Source organism: Vollenhovia emeryi, unplaced genomic scaffold (assembly GCF_000949405.1).
Source record: "Vollenhovia emeryi isolate VEMERY1.0 unplaced genomic scaffold, V.emery_V1.0 DF939135.1, whole genome shotgun sequence".
Classification (NCBI taxonomy): domain Eukaryota; kingdom Metazoa; phylum Arthropoda; class Insecta; order Hymenoptera; family Formicidae; genus Vollenhovia; species Vollenhovia emeryi.
This window is the reverse complement of record NW_011967231.1, coordinates 1,932,080-1,954,094: the sequence shown is the minus strand read 5'-3', so window position 1 is coordinate 1,954,094 and position 22,015 is coordinate 1,932,080. Positions and strand designations below refer to the sequence as shown.

General features: G+C 41.0%; 2 protein-coding genes across 5 annotated transcripts in view; one reads left to right on the top strand and one right to left on the bottom strand.

Moving 5' to 3' along the window:
* LOC105567724 (hemicentin-2-like) overlaps nucleotides 1-19,064 on the top strand; it is a 134,461-nt gene extending 115,397 nt beyond the window's left edge. For 2 of the 3 annotated variants that reach the window (XM_012022817.1, XM_012022816.1), the window contains 5 exons: nucleotides 2,248-2,573; nucleotides 4,353-4,719; nucleotides 14,740-14,988; nucleotides 16,274-16,554; nucleotides 17,664-19,064. In XM_012022817.1, coding sequence (XP_011878207.1) covers nucleotides 2,248-2,573; nucleotides 4,353-4,719; nucleotides 14,740-14,988; nucleotides 16,274-16,554; nucleotides 17,664-17,807 — 1,367 coding nt within the window. In that variant the 3' untranslated portion in view covers nucleotides 17,808-19,064. Of the gene's footprint in view, nucleotides 1-2,247; nucleotides 2,574-4,352; nucleotides 4,720-14,739; nucleotides 14,989-16,273; nucleotides 16,555-17,629 lie in introns of all 3 variants that reach the window. The other variant, XM_012022818.1, reaches the window with a different exon arrangement.
* Nucleotides 319-1,917, bottom strand: LOC105567723. 2 transcript variants are annotated; one of them, XM_012022815.1, is made up of 4 exons: nucleotides 1,618-1,917; nucleotides 1,364-1,548; nucleotides 935-1,053; nucleotides 319-770 (listed from the first exon to the last, which is right to left on the bottom strand). In XM_012022815.1, exons 1-4 carry the CDS (start codon nucleotides 1,630-1,632, stop codon nucleotides 712-714), a joined length of 378 nt encoding a protein of 125 aa, XP_011878205.1. In that variant the 5' UTR covers nucleotides 1,633-1,917; the 3' UTR covers nucleotides 319-711. The 2 variants fall into 2 exon arrangements, 1 of the variants encoding a protein (XP_011878205.1); XR_001009381.1 differs by lacking the exon at nucleotides 1,364-1,548.
* Nucleotides 19,065-22,015: the final 2,951 nt, after the last annotated feature.

The following is a 22,015-nucleotide window of genomic DNA, read 5'->3' as shown; positions in this document are numbered from 1 at the left end:
TGGCGTATCTGCATCTTGTAAATGACCTAAGAGGGAAGGAAGGACTGCGATGCATATTCAATGTATGTAAAGCGTAGTTGAATATTCATGTGTGGGTGAACGCAGGCTGGCAATGTGCTAAGCTAGGCCGGAGCAGACGTACGGCGAGGCGTACGTAACTGAAGGAGATCGCAGATCCGTCCCGATGTTCCAAACCCTCCTGCGGAGTCGACGACGTCGATCTTTTGCATTCGCATGGGACTTGGAACAATCCATGATCACGTCACGATATGATATTATACACGTGCGAATGACGCGTCATGCAAACGACTTTCTTAAAATCTTTTCCGGTTTTCTGGCATCTTTTATTATGTCATTTATAATATCACATTGCGCGATAAATTCGTATTTATTCTGTACGACATACCGATCTATTCTTATATCAATTATACTTTATTAGGCGCATTAAGAGACCAAAATTTATTACGTGGTTTTATTCTAATATATTGAAAAAAACGTATACTAGTAAATGGCGTGTTGCAATTTTAAAAACGACCAAGTGTGTAAGAAAAAATAAGAGATTGCTTTTGCAATACTTACATGTATGAGTGTGTAAGGTAATAAGATCTACACATTCTGCTCTCAACAACTTTAACTGTTTGCAATGCAAATCGTATAAGTACGAAAAGCTTCCCGGTCAACACACATTTGATTTACAAATTTAGAAGTTTGCTAACATCCATTGTTATACATATGTGTTGAAGTATATTCAAATCTTGATAACTTTGAATCTAATAACAGAATTAGAAATTAAAATTTACATATTATCAACAGCAGCAATTCTGCGCGTGGATATAAACACCTATAATTATAAGAGATTCTTTATGTTTGGTACTTAATAGATTTTTGCATTAATTTAAATTTTAGCGGTGGTATTTTTAATCTCGATTTTTACCTTGATTGCTTGCGATTAATAGATGAGCATTGATTGTTGGCCACTGAATAGTTAACAAACATGTGTGATTCGACTTCCACGGCTTCTGAACATTTATTATGAAACGCTTAATCCGTTCGCTGGAATAAAGAACAGAGAGATAGACGTAAGTTGTTGAATGTTTTACGAGCAAGACAAACATTGACCCAACAATTTGTCTGGGTATTCTGGAGAAATTGCGAGGTTATTCAAACTGTATCTTTTTGTAAAAGCATGTATCTGCGTCAAATATAGAGCTGTCTGTCGACACCGCGGTTTCCTAAATCGTTCAAATTATGGAACGGTGAAAGAAGAAATTTTCCTAAAAATATTATTTTTACGAATGGAGGGCGAATCAAATAAGATGACTGTGCAGAAAGTTCGAAGAAACGTTCAAAGAAAATAAACGACCTGATCGCATCCTTTCTAAAAGAATCACGAGATATACTGGCAGGGACGTGTCCAAGAAAGCACCTTGTGGCATTTTGCAAAGTGATTTTCACTTGGAAATACGTCGCATTACGCGAAGAGATCGACCTGATTTCTCCACTACAGTCTCTTATCCGCAAACTTGGAGAGCGGACGTTCCAAAGCGTCTACGTAAGATATTATGCTTTAGTAAACAGACGTACCGCTCCGGGTGATATACGTCGATATGTACGTACCGTAATGCGTAGCATCTCTCCAACTTCTCATCTTGGCAATTAATTTAGTATCGCATAGACTGTATCAAATTGCAACCAGACAGTCTCTCTATCCGTGATTCCTAGCCTTCAGTCGTAAATCATCACTCCTGCCGCGTGGGACTTCCGCATGTCATGGCCTATCGCAAATACCGGTGTCAAGGGAATTTCCTATTAGACTATCGATCGACCGTGCAACCGGCTGAACGGCGTCGAGCTGCTTCTTCTTCCGTTTGACACTCGCGGATCTCGCCGGGATATCGAGCGTGCGCGCGCAAGGATCAATGCAGCCGTGCGACGAAACAGAACGTCGAATATCCATTTAAATCGCCGTTGATATTATTCCACGACAAGAATGGAATGCTGATTGATTTACGATTTATATGTACGGAGCGTGACCCGGGGAAACATAAATTAATCAGAATAGCTTTTTATGCTTATCATCGGACAATGAAATTTCTCGAGGCAGAAGAACGTCGACTTGCATACACTTTGTTATACATTAATCTTGACAAGCGGGCCATAAATCACTCTGTACTTCAAACTTTGCGCTACTCCATCGTTGTTCGCAGAAAGGCCACCGTTGGCAAAGTACGACGACTTTGTTTGCAGATGCGCCGGTGTGCAAGGAGGGCAAGAGCGAAGTGGTGGTTGGCGCTTTGAAACAGGAGACCGTGTCGTTAGTGTGTTCCGTGGAGAGCCATCCGGCGCCATTGACTTTCCATTGGACATTCAATAATTCCGGCGAGCTCGTCGAGGTCCCACACTCGCGTTACTCCCACGTATCGGCGCCCGGCACATCAGACAGCCTGAAAGAGTACCAGCAGTTTCACGGGTTCAGACTGAACTACACACCAGCCACGGAAATGGATTACGGTACGGTGGCATGCTGGGCGAGCAACCAGGTTGGCAAGCAACGAACACCTTGCCTTTTTCAGGCAAGTACTTTTCCGCCTGTACCTTTTCGCTTCTTTACGTCTCAGCGACTTGCGCGCCGCGGTTTCCATCGTGCGATTCAGAATTTCGAGCTTTTAGCACGAGGATATAGAAATACATACGTGTATGCATAGATCGCTTTCGTTCAATTGCATAAGGTGGATCCTCTTTTCTTTGTCGTACTGTATTATAAGTCATATATTTGTCGTTAATTTAAAAGTAATTTTATTTCAAATGCACTGTCGCAGCAGAGGTTTCTGCAACGTTGCTTAACTTTAATCCGTTCTTATCTCATTCTTTGTCTCTTTCTAAAGAGACACAAATGTAATCGATAATTAAAGATTTCTCGTGAAGTAACTTTTAAGAATAGAAAAGATAATAAAGCTATATTTTTTGAAATATTTAAATGGACTTCAATAAATATTTAATTTAAAGTTTAGTTACCAAGATGTGAATTATTGGAATCGGATATTTGATAAGAAACGACTATTTTCAGTAGTTCTTCTGGAGAAAATTTTATATGCAATTTTATTAAATAACCTATCGTTGTGTTCATCAATGTGTCGTTCCATATATTTCCAGAATTTTTCTTGGAATCTTGGAATTCGCCGGAAACATCAAGTTATTGTTAAACTCGGTATATATAAAATTATTATTAAACTTACTTCCGTGAAACATAACACGTGACATCAACTGATTGGAAATATTATACAATGTCAACAGAGTGGAAAATGAACATACACATATTGCAAATTTTCTTGAAAAAGGAAACCACTCATTTTCGTCACGATGAGTTATTATGTGTTAAGTAGAACATTTCGTATCTCTTGTCTTATTTTGGCTTATGGAATCCCGTATAAATCTCAATTTTCGTCGACACGACAAATTAATTTCTTTATTAATATAGTATGATACATAGTCTATGAATTACTCCTGATATTAAAGTTTCTGTCAAATATATTCTCGAGCGTACTCTCGGGGAACATTTTTTGCATAATCTTTTTATCTCCAGACATTATTTTATGCGCGAAAATTATAAAACTCACGTTAGCACTATCTAACAGGCTATAAACAGAAATTCTATTAGTAACCTTGAAAATTTCACAAGAAAGTGCCGTTTTATCGTTAATCGTAATATATACTTTTATCTCTGCCTGATATCGAGAGATCTTCTTAATTGATAGGGCTGAAATACGACGCTCTCTCGATCATTACGTCGGCCACGATTCTTCGCCGTATCGATGTGTTCGATCTAAAAGTGGTTAAATCATCCGTACCGCATGCCTTAAATATTCCAGTATTTACACGACGTGCGTCATGTTGCTAGCTATTTCCTTCATAAATTTCATGCATTGTATACTCCGGCATCACTATGCTCCATACATTTTCATTTTGATCGATCGACGGCATCTACAAAGAATGCGAGGGTTGCCTTCTTTGACGATACAAACTGTGCTCGTATTTGACATGCATATGAGTCTTCGAACGTGTGTAAAGTCGTTTACTGCCGCTGTTGGAAAGATCGATCGCTCCTTCCCTATTGTGAAAATTGCGATACAGAAGAATGCACGATGTAAACATAGCGGTTAAACTATATTGTTAAACTGTGTAGTTGTGTACAGTAGAATTATGTGGAAGCACAGTATTAAGAACGTACTGTTCGGAGTCCAGGCTCTTTCTTACGGGGCAAGAAATTGTACTCGGCGTCATTTCTAGTACGATAAAGTGCGCACTGATTGATTTAGTGCAAATACATTTTATCTCCGATCTGCTTGCTTCAGGTTATAGCCGCGGGTCGTCCGTACGCTCTTCACAATTGCAGTGCCACGGAAATGTCAGCTCCTCTGGACATGGAGGAGCTCGGCACGAAATCGGGAACGGGGCTGGTAGTTCGGTGCCTGGAGGGCTACGACGGAGGTCTTCCGATATACAGTTATCAGCTGGAAGTCGTATCTGATGAGGACAGAGGTCCGATTCTCCTAAACAAAACCGTACCGGCGAGCCCCAACGGGCCGACTTTCGAAGTCGCAGGACTGACGACGGGAAGAAGCTATCGACTTTTCCTCTACGCGATTAATGCGAAGGGAAGGAGCGAACCTGCCATACTTGAACCGGTGACGCTGAAGGGCGTCGCTATGTACACGACTGGTGAGTACATTCAGCTTCCCGAGTCTACTTTTGTATCGACGAGGCAATCACGAAACTTTAAGTGTTGCTGTTTCTCTTTTCCGCTTTTGTTAATATGTGCAACGAATACTATCTCATCCAAAATTAAAAGATTTCTCATTTTTTAATTTTGAATACTTATCCGATACTGCAAAAAAAATTGAGATTTTTCGCACAGAACTTTCCGGTGAAGGAAAGTTTAAAATTTCGATAGTCATACAAATGTAACTATTTATCTCAAGAATGTCGGAGCTCATTCCGTGTTTAAGGGAAGCTACGAGAAGTTTCCTCGTTAGCGGAGATGATTATTCTCGTATTACGTGTAAGTGGAGAAGGAGAATGATCTTAAGTCTAAAACGTCTCCGAGTAAGTCGTAAACGAATCATAAGCACAATTTGGTTGACTTATAAAGTTACTGAATGAAGAAACCTGTAGCGATGTAAATTTCTGCTGTAGCATCACACAAAGTTCTTCACGATATGCTCTACATTATATTTAAATTTCTTATATTATGCAAAGTACGGTCGAGAGAGAACTTATGGCTCGTTAATTTGTCTCGCTTCTGCATTGCGCGGAACGGATAGGGCTTCGAAGCACCCTTGCAAATGAAATATTCACTTTTCACGGGAAGTAGCGTTTTCGCTAACTGCGGGGAATAAAAAAAAAGAAGAGTGATTGCATTGTATTCATCAGCCGGCGACCAAACCAGTTTCCTTTCTCGACTTCCTGCATTTACGCGTCGATCGTCGGTTGCAGCGCCAATAACAATCGCGCTACATTTTTCTCGTCGGGCCTTGTTGAAAACCGAGCGGAGCGGACATGCCCTCTGAAAAATGACGCGGCCAGGCCCGGAAAAAAAAACGCTGAATTTCGCTTTTGACGGTCCATTAGCGTGCGTTCGGACGCGAGTGTGGTTACGGCGTGCGTGGATAGCGCCTATTATACCCGGTGATAGCCGTCGCAAGGACGGCGGATATGATCGCAATTTCACAAATACTGCGAACGGACGCGTCAGTATTGCAATTAGTCGGTTAACCGAGCCCCGTAGTCTCCTCGCTGTTCTCGACGACAGGCTCACACTGTGGTCGGCGATGTTGTGAGCCAGGATGTGAGGAACGGGAGGCGAACGGGTGGTCTACCACCCGGATGGAGGTGGAAGCGACTAGTGCCAGTAGGAGAGTTTGTAATGCTGAACGCAGCACAACGCAACCGCAGGTATCGGGCTCTGCGGACCTTGCAATTAACAAAACAGATTACTCTCAATCAACGAACACCTATACCCGCTTCGGTGCACGGGACGTGACAGTTTCACTGGCTTTCTGCGACTCCCCATGTGATTCCGTGGGGAAATAGCAAACAGCGTGCGTCCTGCGTTGATTTGAGTTGTGGTCAGTTGGCTTCTTCCCTTGGCCTAAATCGAAGAAGCTCGAAGTGATGAGAGCAGAGAGAAGAAATGTATTAGGCCAGAGAGGCGCAATGCTATCAGGATATTTATTTTTATCAAGTTACGAAAAATCTTACGATTCGTAAAGGAATATTGAGTATATGATAAAACAAGGAAGCAGCTTTGTTTGTTATTATAACATTTTTATCAATTAGATAAGGAAGTTCATTAAAGACTCAGAGAAATATAGTCTCGTATATTGAATCGGATTTGAAAAGTTTATCGAGTTCAACTTACGATCGACGGAAACTAATAAAGAAAACATGTGCTAAAGAGTTTAATATATTTATCTCCTATTAAATTTATTTACCCGAGAGAATACTTATTCGCGCGTTATCAGTAAATTTTCTGCTTTCACGTAACTGTAAAGGGGAAACGTTCCTTGGCGTCTCGGCACATTTTCTTGTAATATTGGTGGCGTTAAACCATGTTGCAAACTTGAAAGGCATCAAACTCAAAGAACTTATCGTCCGAGCGTCTGTTCGTGCTGTCGCTCGTCGACACGAAAAAGCCAAAACGCAAGAACGTAATCGTCGGCTTGATCGATGTGCTGCAGACTGCATTACATACCAAAAATTGCTGGAAGGTTGGCGTGTTCGAATTTAGCTACGGCGAACGGAAGCTAGCTTCCGCCGCTTTAATACGCAAAAGTAAAAGGTTGCTGCGAGTTCTTGTTTCGGCAAATATCGCCAGCTAGGCCAACAAGTCCAACAAGTCTTTCGCGCGAGCGGAGCCGATGCACGAACGATCGGCAAGTATAACATTTGCGCAAGCATCCCGGCTGACAGTACCTCGATCATTCCTTTTCCATTTTGAGCAATGCTCGATTATAATGGACTCTATCCGTGCGGCTCCAGCAGCGTAATAGAAAGTCATTGGTAACATACGGTCGCGGGTCAACACGGGGTTAATTCAGTTTACCACCGATTTCCAACGCCACCAACCACGTAGTCCCACCACCCCACATCTTCATGTTTCCTCCGCGCCCTCTCCTCGTCGTCGTCCTTCACCGCCGGGTCCAACCCTCCTTACACCCTCTCTCTCTCTCTCTGTGTCTCTCTCTCCTTCCTTCCTTCCTTCCTTCCTTCTTCGCTAATTCCGACACGCCTGACTTTGCACTCTGGTTCTCTGTGTGCGAGGGTGGCGAGGTGCAAATATTGATTTGACGACCGTAACCTCGCGGCGCTGATTTGCCCGAATGGCGGCCTGTCTACGAACCATCGAAGCCAATTTGTGGGCTCTTTGTATTGTCCCCGTCTAGCATTGTCCTGTAAGAGCCGCAGGCATTCGCTAGCGACAGAAGGCACTGTGCCAGGCTTTTGTGCTGCGTTTTTAACATCTGCGTCTGTTTATTCTGATCCTCGAAATCAATATTTTACATTATTCCTTCGTGGCAATCACGACGCACATACTTACGCCTATAAATAAAATCATATAAATATCTCAATGAATCACCTTTGATATAATTATCTGCGTAAAAATAAAACGTTTGGAGATCTTTTATTAAAGTTCGGTGAAATTTGTTATCAAAGTGGGTATAATTTATGCGCCGTACACAGAGAATGGAGATGAATCTCCACTTTGCACTCCTCGCTTATCACGTTCTGAAACAAATACTTCCCTTTTCCTTTACTCCAACAAACCGTTGCGGTTCGCGCGGAGATCTTCCACTGAAATGTTTTTGCGTATCTTACCGGTACCTCCTGTGAGGAACAAGAAGTGGCCGCGAACGAACGAGACACTAGTCGGTAACGATACCGACGTGCCGAGAAGAAGATATGATTCAAGTCGAGAAGTTCCTCTCGCCACGGCGTGAGAACGAGAAAAACGGTAACTCGGCGCGGCACGCCACGGTGGCGCAAGAAAACGAGCGCGAGGAATAAAAGCGGTAAGGCAAGTCGGCGTAGCCAAGACAAGTAAGAAGAAAATTGTGTAGTAGCCTCTCCTTACCCGCCACCCCACTATTACGTAATCTCTCATTGAACCGGATGCCGGCTGATCCATTAGTAAAATTAAGCGAATGACGAATATCCCGCTTCTTCCGTGCGGTAGCGTATTCTCGACTTGTCGACCCGCCGCCGTCGCGCCCGTTCTATGAAATAAAAAAATTATAGCGGCAAGAGAAGAGATATTTCTTCTTTCACCACTATCTTTAGACACGGCGCGCTAACGTAGCACGAGAGAAGAGGCAGGCGACGGCGGAAAGGCAGAGGAAAAACAGGAGGCAGAAACGAGATACCGAGGATGGGACGGTAAGGATACTTGGGTTGCTAGGGGCGATCCAAATATTCTTGTTGGAAACTCCATTCGCATATAAGTCGCGTAACTCACCGAAAAGGATTACTAGGATTTTAGGATTAATCTGAAAAGTTTTGTATCAAGGGAGGGACGCGATAAACATCGCGACAACAAATTTATGCGGGTTGTTATTACAGATGATAAACAAGTTAAGCTTGCCTCGTTTATATTCGACACCGGGATCCTGAAATATAGACGTTCGAGAGAAAAGCGAACATAATTATTCGGGGAGAAAAGGGTAAACTCCCGCAACATCCAGCTTAACGAGAAAAGGGAATATCCCAGAAAGCATTCTTTCCGAGGATCGATCGCTCCCCTAACTCAAGGTTCTCAAGGTCTTTCAAGAGTTTGGCACTCTCACGTGTGGTAGCGTCGGCTGTTTGGCCTCGGGGGCTGCCACGTGGACGCTTTCAGAATGCAATTCTTTCGAAATTGGTTTCGGGTTTCCGCGGAATTGCTTCGATTTGGAACGAATTACTTTACCCGCTCCGAAAAGCGGCTCACTCGCGCCCCGTCGCCCTGTCCTTTCACTCGCGGAAATTTCCCACCATGAAAATCCGCATCCGAACTCTGTCTACGTTACGAGTATCCTCCGCGAGGTGCAGCCTGATTTATCCATGATTTCACGTCTCGACGGTTCTCAGCATCATCGGATAAAAAGATGATGAGGAGGGAAGAGGCGGTGATGCGCTGGTACTTGGGATCAAAGATTCGATTTATCGTACTACGATTGACATTGTTTTCATAAAACGTGCAACAGGCCGTACATCTTCGCGGAGGATACGAGATCTACCGACAAGATAAACGGGAACGTCAATATTAACTCTTTCCCTGCGCTGCAGCGAGCCGAAATACGTCGATGCTTATGCAGCGGATTGCTGGCAGGTGATATTTCACAACGCTGCTAGCAAGTTGTTTCCGCGACACCGCGAGCGTGTTCGAAATTTGACAGCGTGTGTAATATATTTCACAATACAGCTGTACGGTTTTGCAAATATCTTCGGGACATTTCCAATTTCAGTTAAATGTACAAAAAAAAGTAAAAATCTTTTTCTTTACAGTAAAAACACGTCTGTTAATTACATCAGAGATAATTTTCTATTGTTAACAATACGCATTTGTGATGATCAGATTACTTAGATGCGATCTCGTTGAACAACGAAATGATAAGGAAGTTTCAGTAATGAAATGTCAGGAAAACACAGGCCAGTGCAAGTTTACAAGTTGTTTAATTTTTTCCTATTACACGCCGGCGACATTTTAGCGCTATTTCAAAAATTTCGTTTCACATTGCTGTAATGCTCGGGCAAGAATTTTAAGTGGTGCCATTCACCTTTATCAACAAAAGAGGAGACAGTTCCTTATAGCGTCAGATGTCAGCTAATAATATCTGAATTCAAAGCGCTGCAGAGAGTTTGCTTTCTCCGACAGTCCGCTGACAGATTTTTTGAATGACTGGTAGCACCGTTACTTAACATGGGCCTGCACAACAACGTCAAGTGGCTCAAAGAATTCTTCCGGACGCGTTCTCAGCGTCGCGTCGTCGAGTTCGCCTCTGCCTTATTTACGCAGGTAAGACAAAGTGCATAGTCAACACGACGCGCGGCGAAAGGGCAGCTTGAGTGCATTAAAATCCTGTTTAAGGCAAACAATTGCGCGCGCAAGAGGCGCACACACGCGTATTCCCCCCCCTCTCCCTTTTATTCTTCAATCGTGATACGAGTCATTTTAATAATTACGTTAAGTTTCACGCGGAAGCAGATCAATATTTTTCAGAGTATACTCCCTGTGTTACAATCGTTTTTATCAACAACGTTCCTTTTCCACATCAACGACAATATTTTATCCGAATATCACAACGCTACGGTAACACTGAATTTTTATTCTCGTTCGAAGAAAGCCAAACGGAAAGCCGAAGTTATTGTTTGTGACTTACCGCGTTGAGAAACAAGATGTAAGTGTTGCAAATATTGACCGTCGTTGTTCCGTTCGTTCTTGCAATTATACCTGCTTTTAGAATTTTCCGCCACGATCGGGCAACTATACCCCGGTAGATGCAGCGGGGCAGCCCTGCAATTTCACACTGGAAAAAGTTTAATTACTCCCGGTGCCGGGGACATATCCTGGTGTAAACACACTGTCTGCGCGTTGGTTGTATAAGCGAGAGACAGCTCTGCTCTCGACTAAATTCTTTCATGAAGGGAACGCAGCAAAGCCAAGACGTAATGTCCGCATTCACTTGGTCGCCGGATGTCGTTCCGCTTGCGCTCTCTTTCTCTCTCTCTCTCTCTCTCCCCCTCTCTTATCTCTGTCCCTTTCTACCCCGCCGTGGTTTTTTTATATTTTATTCTCAGTCCGCGAGGCGGAGTTTAAATTGGTCCGCTTTCCGCCGGCAATCAAAGTCTAATCAAACTTTAACGAGTATCACGAATGCTCCCTGGGTACCCGTCAAGCTGAGAATTCCAACTATCTCTGTCTTCCGCAGGACTGCGGATAACAGCGGATTTACGGCTCTTTTAAAAATTTCAACAGCGCCGACGGTAGCCGATCTAAGGAGCGACACATCGGGATTAAACGTGACAAGCCTTTTCCTCTTGTTGGGCTCCTTGTACACGAAGTTGGAATCTCTCGCGTTCGTGCACGCATTTTATCGGCTCATTTCGCTCAATGACTCAATGACTTTCTCTTTCCGTCCGGGCGTCTAATCGGTTCCAAACTGTTATCGCACATTAACCAAACGGAAACACACCAGCCAGGTTTTACTACTGACAGCTCGGATAACAAGGGGAGCAATCTATCAATTTCTTATTAACAAACTTCGGTCGTTATGCCCGCGAGATGAAATTTTATGTATTTAATGCCACGCGTCTTAAACGTCTTTTTTCCAACAAGCCCTTAAGAAGCGCCTCTCTTAGGTGCATATCCTCTCGCTCGATAATATTTGCATAATGGACTTTCGCAGGGAATTTATTCGCTTGCAATTTACGCAAACACGCGATGCTTTTGATGAATATACTGTCAGGACTAAATTTCAAATACGTATTTTTATTTATTTATACAAACAAGTCAAAATACATGCTCAATTTGAAAAGCATACAGTAATATGATACGTAACTGATCGTTCAATCTAAACGTATTGGTTAAATTGTATTTAAACATATAGCACAGCGAAAATTTGAGTAGCAAATGAGCGAACAGGCGCTGAATTAAATACAATTGTACAAAAAGTTACACAAAATGTTAACGCTGAAGAAAAGAATAATTTTACTCTCTTACTTTCTTCACTCCTTTAATGTAATTTTATATTCCACGTCCGCGTGAAAATAAAATGCCGCCTAATAATAATCCTAGATTTCGCCGCATCTCGTTGCAGTACGCATGCAGTATTCATGCAGAACTGCCGTTAACTGAGCGTAAGATACGTAAAATGGAATTTGCTCAGACAGAAGCATTCATTTACCGAGCGTGTGTAGTCCATGCCATTTTCTTCGTACGCGTAATCGTATAAACGATTATGAAATTAACTTCAAGAACAAATGGTTAGAATGTAATTACCTATATATAAGGTGCGTCTCTATCCGATGTCCATATCTGTATCGGGAATTTATGAGAAAAAATACTAAAATGATTTCCAATCAATTATTTAAAGCGCCACTCTTCCAAGAATAGCGTTGGACGCTAGAATGACTAAATAGAAGTTCAAATTATTAATCGACAAAAAATATTGCGGTTTATTCTTACGTCTAAAATATTTTAATGTCCGATATTAGATATATTTTTCGTCATAAATATTCTTATATACACGTGCATATAAGAATATGTATACTAGAATAACCGCGAAAGAGAGCATATTATGCCACTTTTAACTGCAATCGCAAACAATAAACTGGGAAAATAAGAAAGCCTCGAAGGCTGTAATTTGAACATCCCTAGCCTAGGAGCGATCTCGTTTACACCGTTTCATTTCTTTGAGATCCTGAATAGGCCGCGGTCTTCCAACGCTAAACGAGCTTCAAAAGGCGCATCATGGTCGTCTTTTCGTGTTTTTGACTGAGTTGCAAGCTCGTCGCTTCAGAAATTACCGCTCATTTAAGCTTTAGTTACCGCGGGCAATGTAACGGCAAAGTGCGGAATTTATATTTGCAACTAGTACTTGTTTAATTGAACGGAATTATTTTGTGACTTGTAAACTAAATTTTTCTGACCCCGCGCAATTCTTAGACACGTTTAGCATCGTACCAAAACGCTTTTGTGGACCGACAATTCGAGGTGCAAAAGGTGCAAAAAGTCTTAAGGAAATTGACAGTTTTCTTGCACCTTTCGCACCTTAAAAATTTTGGACGGTGAGTGTCTGAAAACATTTTTACGGGTACACGCGCGCGGTAAGGTATGCATTAATTGATGTAATTATCACAGCCCCGGTGGTCGAGCTGGCTAAGACGCCCGTCACGGATTGCAAGGAGGTCCCAGGTTCGAATCCTGGCTGGGGTAATATTTTTTGCAATAAGAATTTTAATAGCTTGATACGGTCAACAAAAATCGCTATAGCCAGTGTAGGTCGATAAAACTTATGAAATTTTGATGTAATTATATCCTCCTTGCGGCGAGATACGCTCGCTTCGCGCGCTCATACGCAAACGGAGAGATACGCATACGCGTGTACGCAGAAAACGACGGGTCAGCAGGATATGGATATTCGTATACGTGCGACATATTGCGCCAGGATGCGACAGGACACTCCGTAGAGGGGTTGAACGATAATCAAGCTCTAATAATTAATAGTAATAGACATACTTTTGTTAATTATTATCGTGCTTATTAAACTGGAGAACTGATATTCATGATCAGCTACAGTGGCAAAAAAGGAGAAGCGGAAAATAAGGTACAAAGGGTTACTATTTGCACTCTTTCGTTTGTGTAGAATTATTGAATATGCGGATGGCAACTATATCTGCCTATTTGCAAGCAAAATAGTGCAATTGTTTTGTTACTAATAAATAATTTTCCCGAGGAGAATAAACGCGACATATTACATTATCACGTAAATGTAAATTGTTCGAAATATTAAAAGGAGAGGAAATCATACATGCACACAGAGATAGAATAGAGTTAGTTGGAACAAACTGAGTTTTACAATCACCATTGCATTGTATCGTGATGCTCATATAAATTATCGACACACCGATTTATCGAATAATTTCAGCTCCTTCTTTTTATTAATACGTTTTCGCGAAATTTGACCTGAATTATAATTTCATAATATTTATATTTTATGATTTATCGTTTCGTCGTTGTGTCAGCGTAATAATAAAATGTATTGGAGCGCAAGATTTTAATTGACAGTATTTTATACTGTATCCACATCGGCCATGCCGCATGTATTCTAATCAATAAATATTGCAGCAATGTAAATAGCTGTACGTGCTCCAAAAAGATATCTTATTAAAGATAATTTTAAGTTGTCTCTCTAGAATCTGCAAGACATCTTTTGATAAAGTCTTAAAGACATCTTTAGACGCGCGTGTTAGGTAAGAAACTGGTGTCGAACAGCAGTAGCTTTTTCTGGCGCAACTCAAGCTCCAGCGATCGCGCCACTTTGTGAGCGGCATTATCACAAAGGAGGTTTGGCTCTTGCAATCAGGCCACTTTCAGGGTAGCGCTTTGCGATATATGTGTATCAAGGCGGTGCGCCCGTTCAATGATCCCCTTTCGACCTACCGCTGTACGTACTCTTTGTTCGGGACGGTGTCACGCGTCGGTAATGGAGAAACATTGAACCGCTTCCTTTTTGGTACCTTCATTTTCGCGTAGACAAAAGGGAAGGCTTGTACAAGAGAACGCAAAAGAAGTATGCCTGGCGAAAAGTCAGTTAGTAGCTGGGAAACGTGTAAAACATTTACTGCGATTCCCAGATTCCGTTCACGAATTTGCTGCGACGATCGACGAGTCGCGCGACAATCTGCGAGGGTAATCGAAAAGTACGAAGGGCCAATCGCACCTCTCAACCGTATCGCCATTTCTTTCTTTCCTTTCATGGGCACGACGTTGAGACGGCGACGAGAGAGCAAGCGATGAAAGAAAAGTTACTTATAGCGCTTCCTGCTCTACGAATTGCGAAGTTCTATTCCGTGTCGGATAGAACGTAGGATTGGGGAAAGCGGGAGTGGGTTGCGTTACTAGCGAGGGAGTAGGAATATCTCTCCGAAGAGATCGATAGAAGTTCCAGTTGATCGAGCATTTTGCATTGACTGTCGCGGCAGGCAACACCGATGCATCGATGCTGAATCCGTTGTTGCTGGGCTTGGCAGCCATGGCGACCCTTTTGGCCCTGGCCGTCGCTGGAATCCTGGCGGCGCTCTACCGGAAGCACTCCCACGGCCGACCCGGAAGTCCGAAGCACGCTCCCATCGTGTGCGAGCCGCCTAATGCAGGTGCAACCACCCCGGTGCACCCTCAGACCAAGCAGGCGGTCGATGACATCGATCCAGATATCATACCCAACGAGTATGGTGAGTTCGTCGAGCATTCCGATGGTAAAGAATTGCACCAACTGCGCCTTGCACGAGTATTTATTGACTCCTTTTTTTTATGTCGATGGGAAACTAGCTTGTCCGTCGCATACGCATTGTCTTTCAATTTATCGAGAAGGCACGTATTGTATGGCGGAAAACGACAAAACGAACACGATAAAAATGACAACTGTGATTTTCTTTTCTTAATCGCATGTTTTTTTATAAGAGATAATTAATGGAAGTAAACACTATTAAATAATAAATTATAAAGGAGAAAACATTCTACGAAAGTATCATCGACTGTGACAATTTTTGTACAGACTTTGGAAAAAACTGATGCAGCAATTCGCGCGATAGTGGCAGCGTTTGATATTAAATCGAATTGAATTTGTTCCATGAATACATTTTTCTTAATAAATTTGTGTTACATTACCCATGAATCTCTTGTACGCTAAATGGGAAATTGTGTAAATCTTCATACACGTATATATGAATGTAATTCAGTTAGAGTATTAGTAGGGTATATAGAAATATTATATCGACATTCGATAGTCGATATTTTATAATTTGCGTCTGACTTTGTTTCTAGAGTTCGTATTACATTTTCACTATGATACCAATAATAATTGAACAGAGCTTCATGTATAATTAATATTATAATTGTCAAATTAAAGACTACATAAAATATTAATGAAAAAGGCAAGTTCATTGCGGATATGTACTCTTGAAAGAACATATTATGCATAACCGCAATGAACATGGAGATAATAAAACCCTTTCATCTAATATCATTTTCCAAGTATATAATAACAAACACGTAATATTAGTTTTTGTACTTATAGCGAGTTCATGAAACAAACTTCTCATTTAAATTCATTTCAACGCGATATTACTTTTTCCATGAAAATACATTTCCATTTGCGATATTAATACGCGAACTACGTCGCGGCGAGCGAGTTGCGTGAATAATGATAATGTCAGGAAATGAAGTTGGATTGAGATACTTAAAAATCGAGAGATCTCTCGTAAATTTCGTCTTTCGTAATGAAAGTTCCATTGATTGAATAGTGCAAATTTTTGCAGGGTCTCAGCGCAAATTTCCACCTTTCGCCAATGCAAAGAAAAAAGAAAAACCGCCACGACGAATCAGTCGCGAAGCTTACGTTAGATTTCCAAGAGATAGAGTACTTATACAAAAAATAGCTGTTCTTTTCTCCTGATTTAATCGACTAAGCGGCTTAGTCGTTCGGTCTCTGCATGGCTTCCGTAAATCTGTCCGCAGAAAGAAGACCCCTAACGTATACCCCCGTCTATAAGACACCGCCACAACGAAGAAAGAAAGATCGCGCGACCGATGAGGACGTCTCGCCCGAGAAAAGGCCGATCGTTCAGCACGGTCTGGACCTGCCTCCGGACTCGATGTTGACCGACTGCCTGCCAACGCCTACCATAAATTATCCGCAAAATCACGTGTCTCAGCAGAGCGCTTACAATCATCCGCCCACGATGGCTGATTTCAAGCAGATGGCGATGGACGCCTACAATCAGCGTAACAACCAAAACGTAAGTAATTTAATAAAATATCGCATCTTATTATTTCTTGACGTTAATCTGCAAATATCCCTACGAAAAACCTACATTTTTCCTCATCGAAGGAAAAATCTACGACAGCTGTGATCCTTGAGCAAAAATGTATATTGAGTTCAGTAAATGCCATTATATACAAATAGCATTTATTTAATATTCTATTAAAATTTTGAGACGAGAAGACTTGTTTTTGTCCGCCAATAAGCGAGCAAGATTAAAAGTAGGTCGAACTATGTTCCAGCGCAAGAATAAGCGCTGTATTTTTTATTTTGTAATGTCTGATTGGATCTTCGTTAAAATATTGCGTCTAACTTCCGCAAAGCTAAATCAGAAAGGCTGTTTTAAATATTAGAAGCTTGGAGCTGAGTGATGGGAAGTTAGTCAAGAGGAGAAATCGGTTGCTTCAATATGCGGCAGTCTCCCACTTAAACTTTTCCGGTTTAGCAGGGTCTTGAGTTATCTGCGCTTTCGTAAGTTTAATTACGTCCAAGTTTCCTCGATAATTTGACGAGGCCAGTCCCAATGTACGTAACTCGTCTTCGTATTCGACTTCCGCTATTCTTTATCACAGCGATTGCTTTCTATTTAAGTGGCTGAATTAATTGCACCGTACTAAATATGAGAAACAAAAATCTATCAATTAATCAATAAATGTTCATCGATTCGTCAAATTAATAATTGTACTAAAAATATAGTGCAATACCCACAATGGTATTTATTAAAGTTATATCATAAAATGTACATCATAAGCCACTACAATCATATAGCAGAAGAAACATAAAAGACATGATGAGATAACATCTTTTTAAACCGTTTAGATGCGTGTTATCGATAGATATAAGTGAATAACAGGAGAAAATAAATACACACGTCTGCTTCCGCGCAACTTCATTAATTTGCTTAAAATCTTTTTTTAATCCGACATCAGCGAAAGGACTGAACGTAATATATTAAAATCTTTTGATGAATACGCGCATAATACCTTTTTCACACATTGAAACGAATGTGCTGCACAACGCACATGTATGTCTTTTATTAATTAATGAAACAGTCTGATGAATATCGGACGTGGTTCCTGCTTTCAGGTATATTATAGCCTTCAGAGGACGAGCAAAGGGCTCTCGTCGATGCCACAGAGGCCCGTTTCATCGTCGATCTCCGCGCAAGGCAAATTCCATCAACCTGAAGTGGTGACACGCTCGAATCGGATACAGGAGAGCTGTATATAAGTTCGGAGGGTTTCCCTGCGGGATCAACCTCGTGAGCTTCTAAGACGCCGCCGGCGATTATATTTACACGTGTAAATGTAACGAGTACGGGCGGAGAGCAGCGTTATGTAGAGATCCGTGGATCCCCGAGACGCGAGCGTGAAGTCTAACGTGGTATCTTCCCATAGTTGGTACACGAGTTTCGAACCACTCCGCGAAACACACTTAACGTTTATTGTACAAAACCGTAGAGAGGCTGATGGTGTGTTCCAGATCGTATTGATGGGAACGCGGTCTCTCCTCGAGATTACATTACGCCGATGCCGCCGGGAACGGCGCTACATTTTCATATATAATTTTCTGGGGGAAGACGGGGGGAAGCGACATTAGCGAGTTAGAGAGATACCCATACATGTCCAGAAATATTTCTTTACTGCCATACCGAGATATAAACGATATATCGTAACGTACAAAGAGTCTAACCCCTAAAAGTAGTTAATGTCAATAACGAGGGAGATGAGGCTGGGTCAAAAGCGAGCTGAAGAAAATTTTAACGACGCTTTATACGTTATTCATACCTCCAAGTGGTGTACAAAAAAAAACAGCGTCTTTATATATATATGGACCTCGGCATACTAATTCTTTTGGAATTTTTACAACCTATTAAAACTACTTTCAAGTAGTTGCCCTTACAGCGACTGTAAGGTAACCCGATTGAGAACATCAAAGCTCATTCACCAGCCTTATCCTCGAAAATACTAACGATATTAATGTGATCGTATTCGAAGCTCATCACTGCTCATGTTTTTTCGTACGCAAAATTTTTATAACAACCCAGACAGAAAAGAAATTCGTTCAAAAGACTTCGCCGAACAAGAGAATCTCTTAAGGAGCGACGTCTTCGTTCCCGATCATTGACGCGGCATACGAACGTGGATTTTACTGTTTATATGGAACTAGTTTTTGTACAAAGATCTATTGTAAATAGACACGAGCCTGGCCCTAGAATTATAGTCACTAATGTCCGAATTTCATCCGTTACACGTTAAGTCGAGAGATGTCCGATCGCGTAAGATAAAACTCGATGGCATACGAATACGAATAAAGAGAATACGTTTCATCTGTTTTACACAAACGAACTCATTCTTTTTGTCCTTCCTTACTTGACCTTACACACTCCTCTCCATTAGGATCAAAGAACGCGTGTGGCAGGGGAGACGGCAAAATTCCTACGGTACGTGAGACGAATTTATTCGCGAAACATACTTCTGTTACGCTTCCATTATGCCTCGTACTTTGCATTCGAACGTGAAAGAAATTTCTTTACACTTGAATACAATGTGAGCGTATATGCTGCACAATAATCCATACTTAATGCGGAACACAACGACATTGTTCGATGTACATCTCGATTTCTTATTGTATTTAATGATGTAAAATATCAATTATTTCGCCTTGCTCTATTGAAAAAACTCAGCTTTCCTCTATTAGCGAATAAATTCTTATTTTACATCATCGAGAGTAGTATATTTTTTATTGGCTTTATGAGCCCATTGTCATCACTATCAGATAGCACACGATGATAAGAACTGTGTAAAATATATCATTTTACTTTATTCGCATTCTCCTCATTTCTCAGGTAAGTACCAATCGCACTTCTAATACACCAACAGAGACCCGAGTAATTACGGGAGATGGCAAGCCTTTAATAACGGCGGAAAATGCAAACGTTTAATGCCAGCCTCGGTATGCCGAGGCGCGCGTCAACATCGCAATATGGGGTAGATGCGATATATTTCGCAAAAAGAAAATTGCCACGGGCGAGACGTATCGCGCCATTTCCTCGAGATAAACGCGCCGCGCGAAATGGCTGAAGTGCTTTAAGGAAAACAGATCGTCGCGCCTCTCCATTAGCTTCGAAGAGAGCTGCAAAAGCGTCCTGACAGCTAGGTGAGCATCCTATTGGACGAAGAACAGTAATTCGAGCATTTGGGGGGAGGGAGGAATACGGGACGCGCTACAGTGTTTGCATACATTGTGCATTCTCGGTCTTGCTAACAAGGACTAACCCAGGTTGCCGGAGTAACCTATTATTCTATGTGCCATCCGTGTCTCCAGGGCTGTTAAGACGACCTATTCCGCTCCTAACGCTGTCGTAGCTATCCCCCATCAGACTGTCACCCATTCCAGCTGCGAATTGCGAGACATAATTACGATTCACCCAGGCATCATAATCGAATGATATCGCAATACGTGCAGATGGAACGGTCAATGATCGTACATCGTACCTCACGGTATTCACGCGGTTAATGCTCTGATTGAATCACAATCCACAATCTAGCCTCCGACAATACTGAGAGGATATTAGTTTCATTTCGCCATTTCTCTTTTTATAAAACGCACCGTTCTCCCCCTTTCTTTGATATAGCGTCAGCTTGCTGATCGATGGCATAACTTGTCAAGATGGATGGATATCAATTCCACTTATTTTGCAGACGAAAAATAAATTCGTCTTCTTTATAAATGTTGTTTATGATTCAGCATCTTCGCTGTAAAGTTTCTAATATGTCCGTCGTTTATTCGTCTGTGGAGGTAAAGACCTTATGCGAATTTTTAATTTTAATAGAAACTACGCAGAATACAGTTTCGTTTCTCTTGTAAGAGGAAAAGGTGTCGCACTACGATACGATAAGTTTGAGAAATAATCGAATCGCGAGGCAGAGCACGCTCAATTAGCCGCGGAAATCATTTCCGGCGGCACGATAATCCGGCGGTTATGATTCTGTGGTTACCTAGTCGACTCCATTTTCTTGCCACCGAAGATTCTATTGGCTGAGTTAAGAAAATAAAAGAATACATACGGAATAAACGGAAAAAATACATAGAGGGAAAGTATGCAAAGTGTAGAGTTTATTAATAGAGGATCAGCAAGATAAAACGAGTTCGCAGTTTCTTTTTTTTTGGGGGCAAACTAGAAAAATTCGAGAGAAGATAGTACACGTCGTTTTCAGATATTAATAAATGATTCCTAACTAAAGCATTGAAACTTTTATTGAATATTTGATGTTTAAACTTGTCGACTTCCTTTACTGTCTTAACAATATTAATTCATCAGATGAACATAATAAAAATTAACAAAGATAAATGAAGAGGATCAAAATCAGCAATATAGGAATTTTCAATCATATCCTTTTTAAATTATTTTTCCGACCAAGAAAGATTAGCAATAATTATTTATGTGCACGTTTTAATAATTGATGTAATTCGTATTTATACCATGTAATTATATATTCGCGTAATAATTAATGAGTGCGTGCCATAGCATCGTAAAACAAGAGCTGCACTTATTTCATGACATAATTTTATCCATTAAATCTATAAATCTTATTTTAAGCCTCATACTTTCATCGAGCCAGGCAAAATAATTATAAACCTAATCCTCGATTATGCTTCAATTATTTGCTAGCCACATTTGTTTTGCTTTTTAATTAATACTATTATTAGAATCAGTAACGACACCGACATCTCATTACATGTATACAACAAAATCTGTTATACAAGTCTAAATAATCAAAAGCAGAGTTTAAAAGTAAAAACATTAAATGAGAACTGCGGATGGCTAATTTTTCAAATAAAACGAGCAATGGAAATGTGTTGAAAACCCGGTGATTCTTTGTCATAGACTTAGCTTTATTACCGGTGACTTTATTTCTCAAGCTAATGACGTACTCTCAATGAATGTGATAAAATTATGTCTAGAACTTAATACTGTGAAACATTGGCTTTGTGTTAATGTTGCTCTAACGAACCCGAAGGTAATTTTATGTCAGCTTTGCTATAGATTAAGATGCTAGATTTAATATTCACAACACAAAAGAAGACAGACAAAGAATAAATATTAATAAATATAAATTTGTGCACGTGACATACCATGAGTAACATTGTGAATCACATACAATCCTAGATTTTCTTTTCTTCCTTTCGTGTGCATATGCTTTGAGCAATTTGTATGCAGAATTCATTTTTCCTTAGTAAAAATTTAATTGGACAATATGTGTATTTTTACATAGCTTTTTAATATTCAACATTGTCGATCTTTGCATAAAAACAAGAAGAGGTAGAAAGAAGGGAGGGAGGGAAGGAGGAGAGAGATTAAAATTTAAATTAAATTTCTGTCGAAAAAGTAATATTCGTTTGAAATGAAATAAAGATCCGTTCTCGATTTGTAC

Bases quoted from the DNA above. Each gene is read 5' to 3' on its own strand.
- LOC105567723 (XM_012022815.1), bottom strand. The intron at 1,054-1,363 runs GTCGTTTATTTT...TCTTTATTCCAG, and splicing joins TTTAGAAAGGATGCGATCAG to CGAACGGATTAAGCGTTTCA. The intron at 771-934 runs GTAAAAATCGAG...TTCTGTTATTAG, and splicing joins ATTAATCGCAAGCAATCAAG to ATTCAAAGTTATCAAGATTT.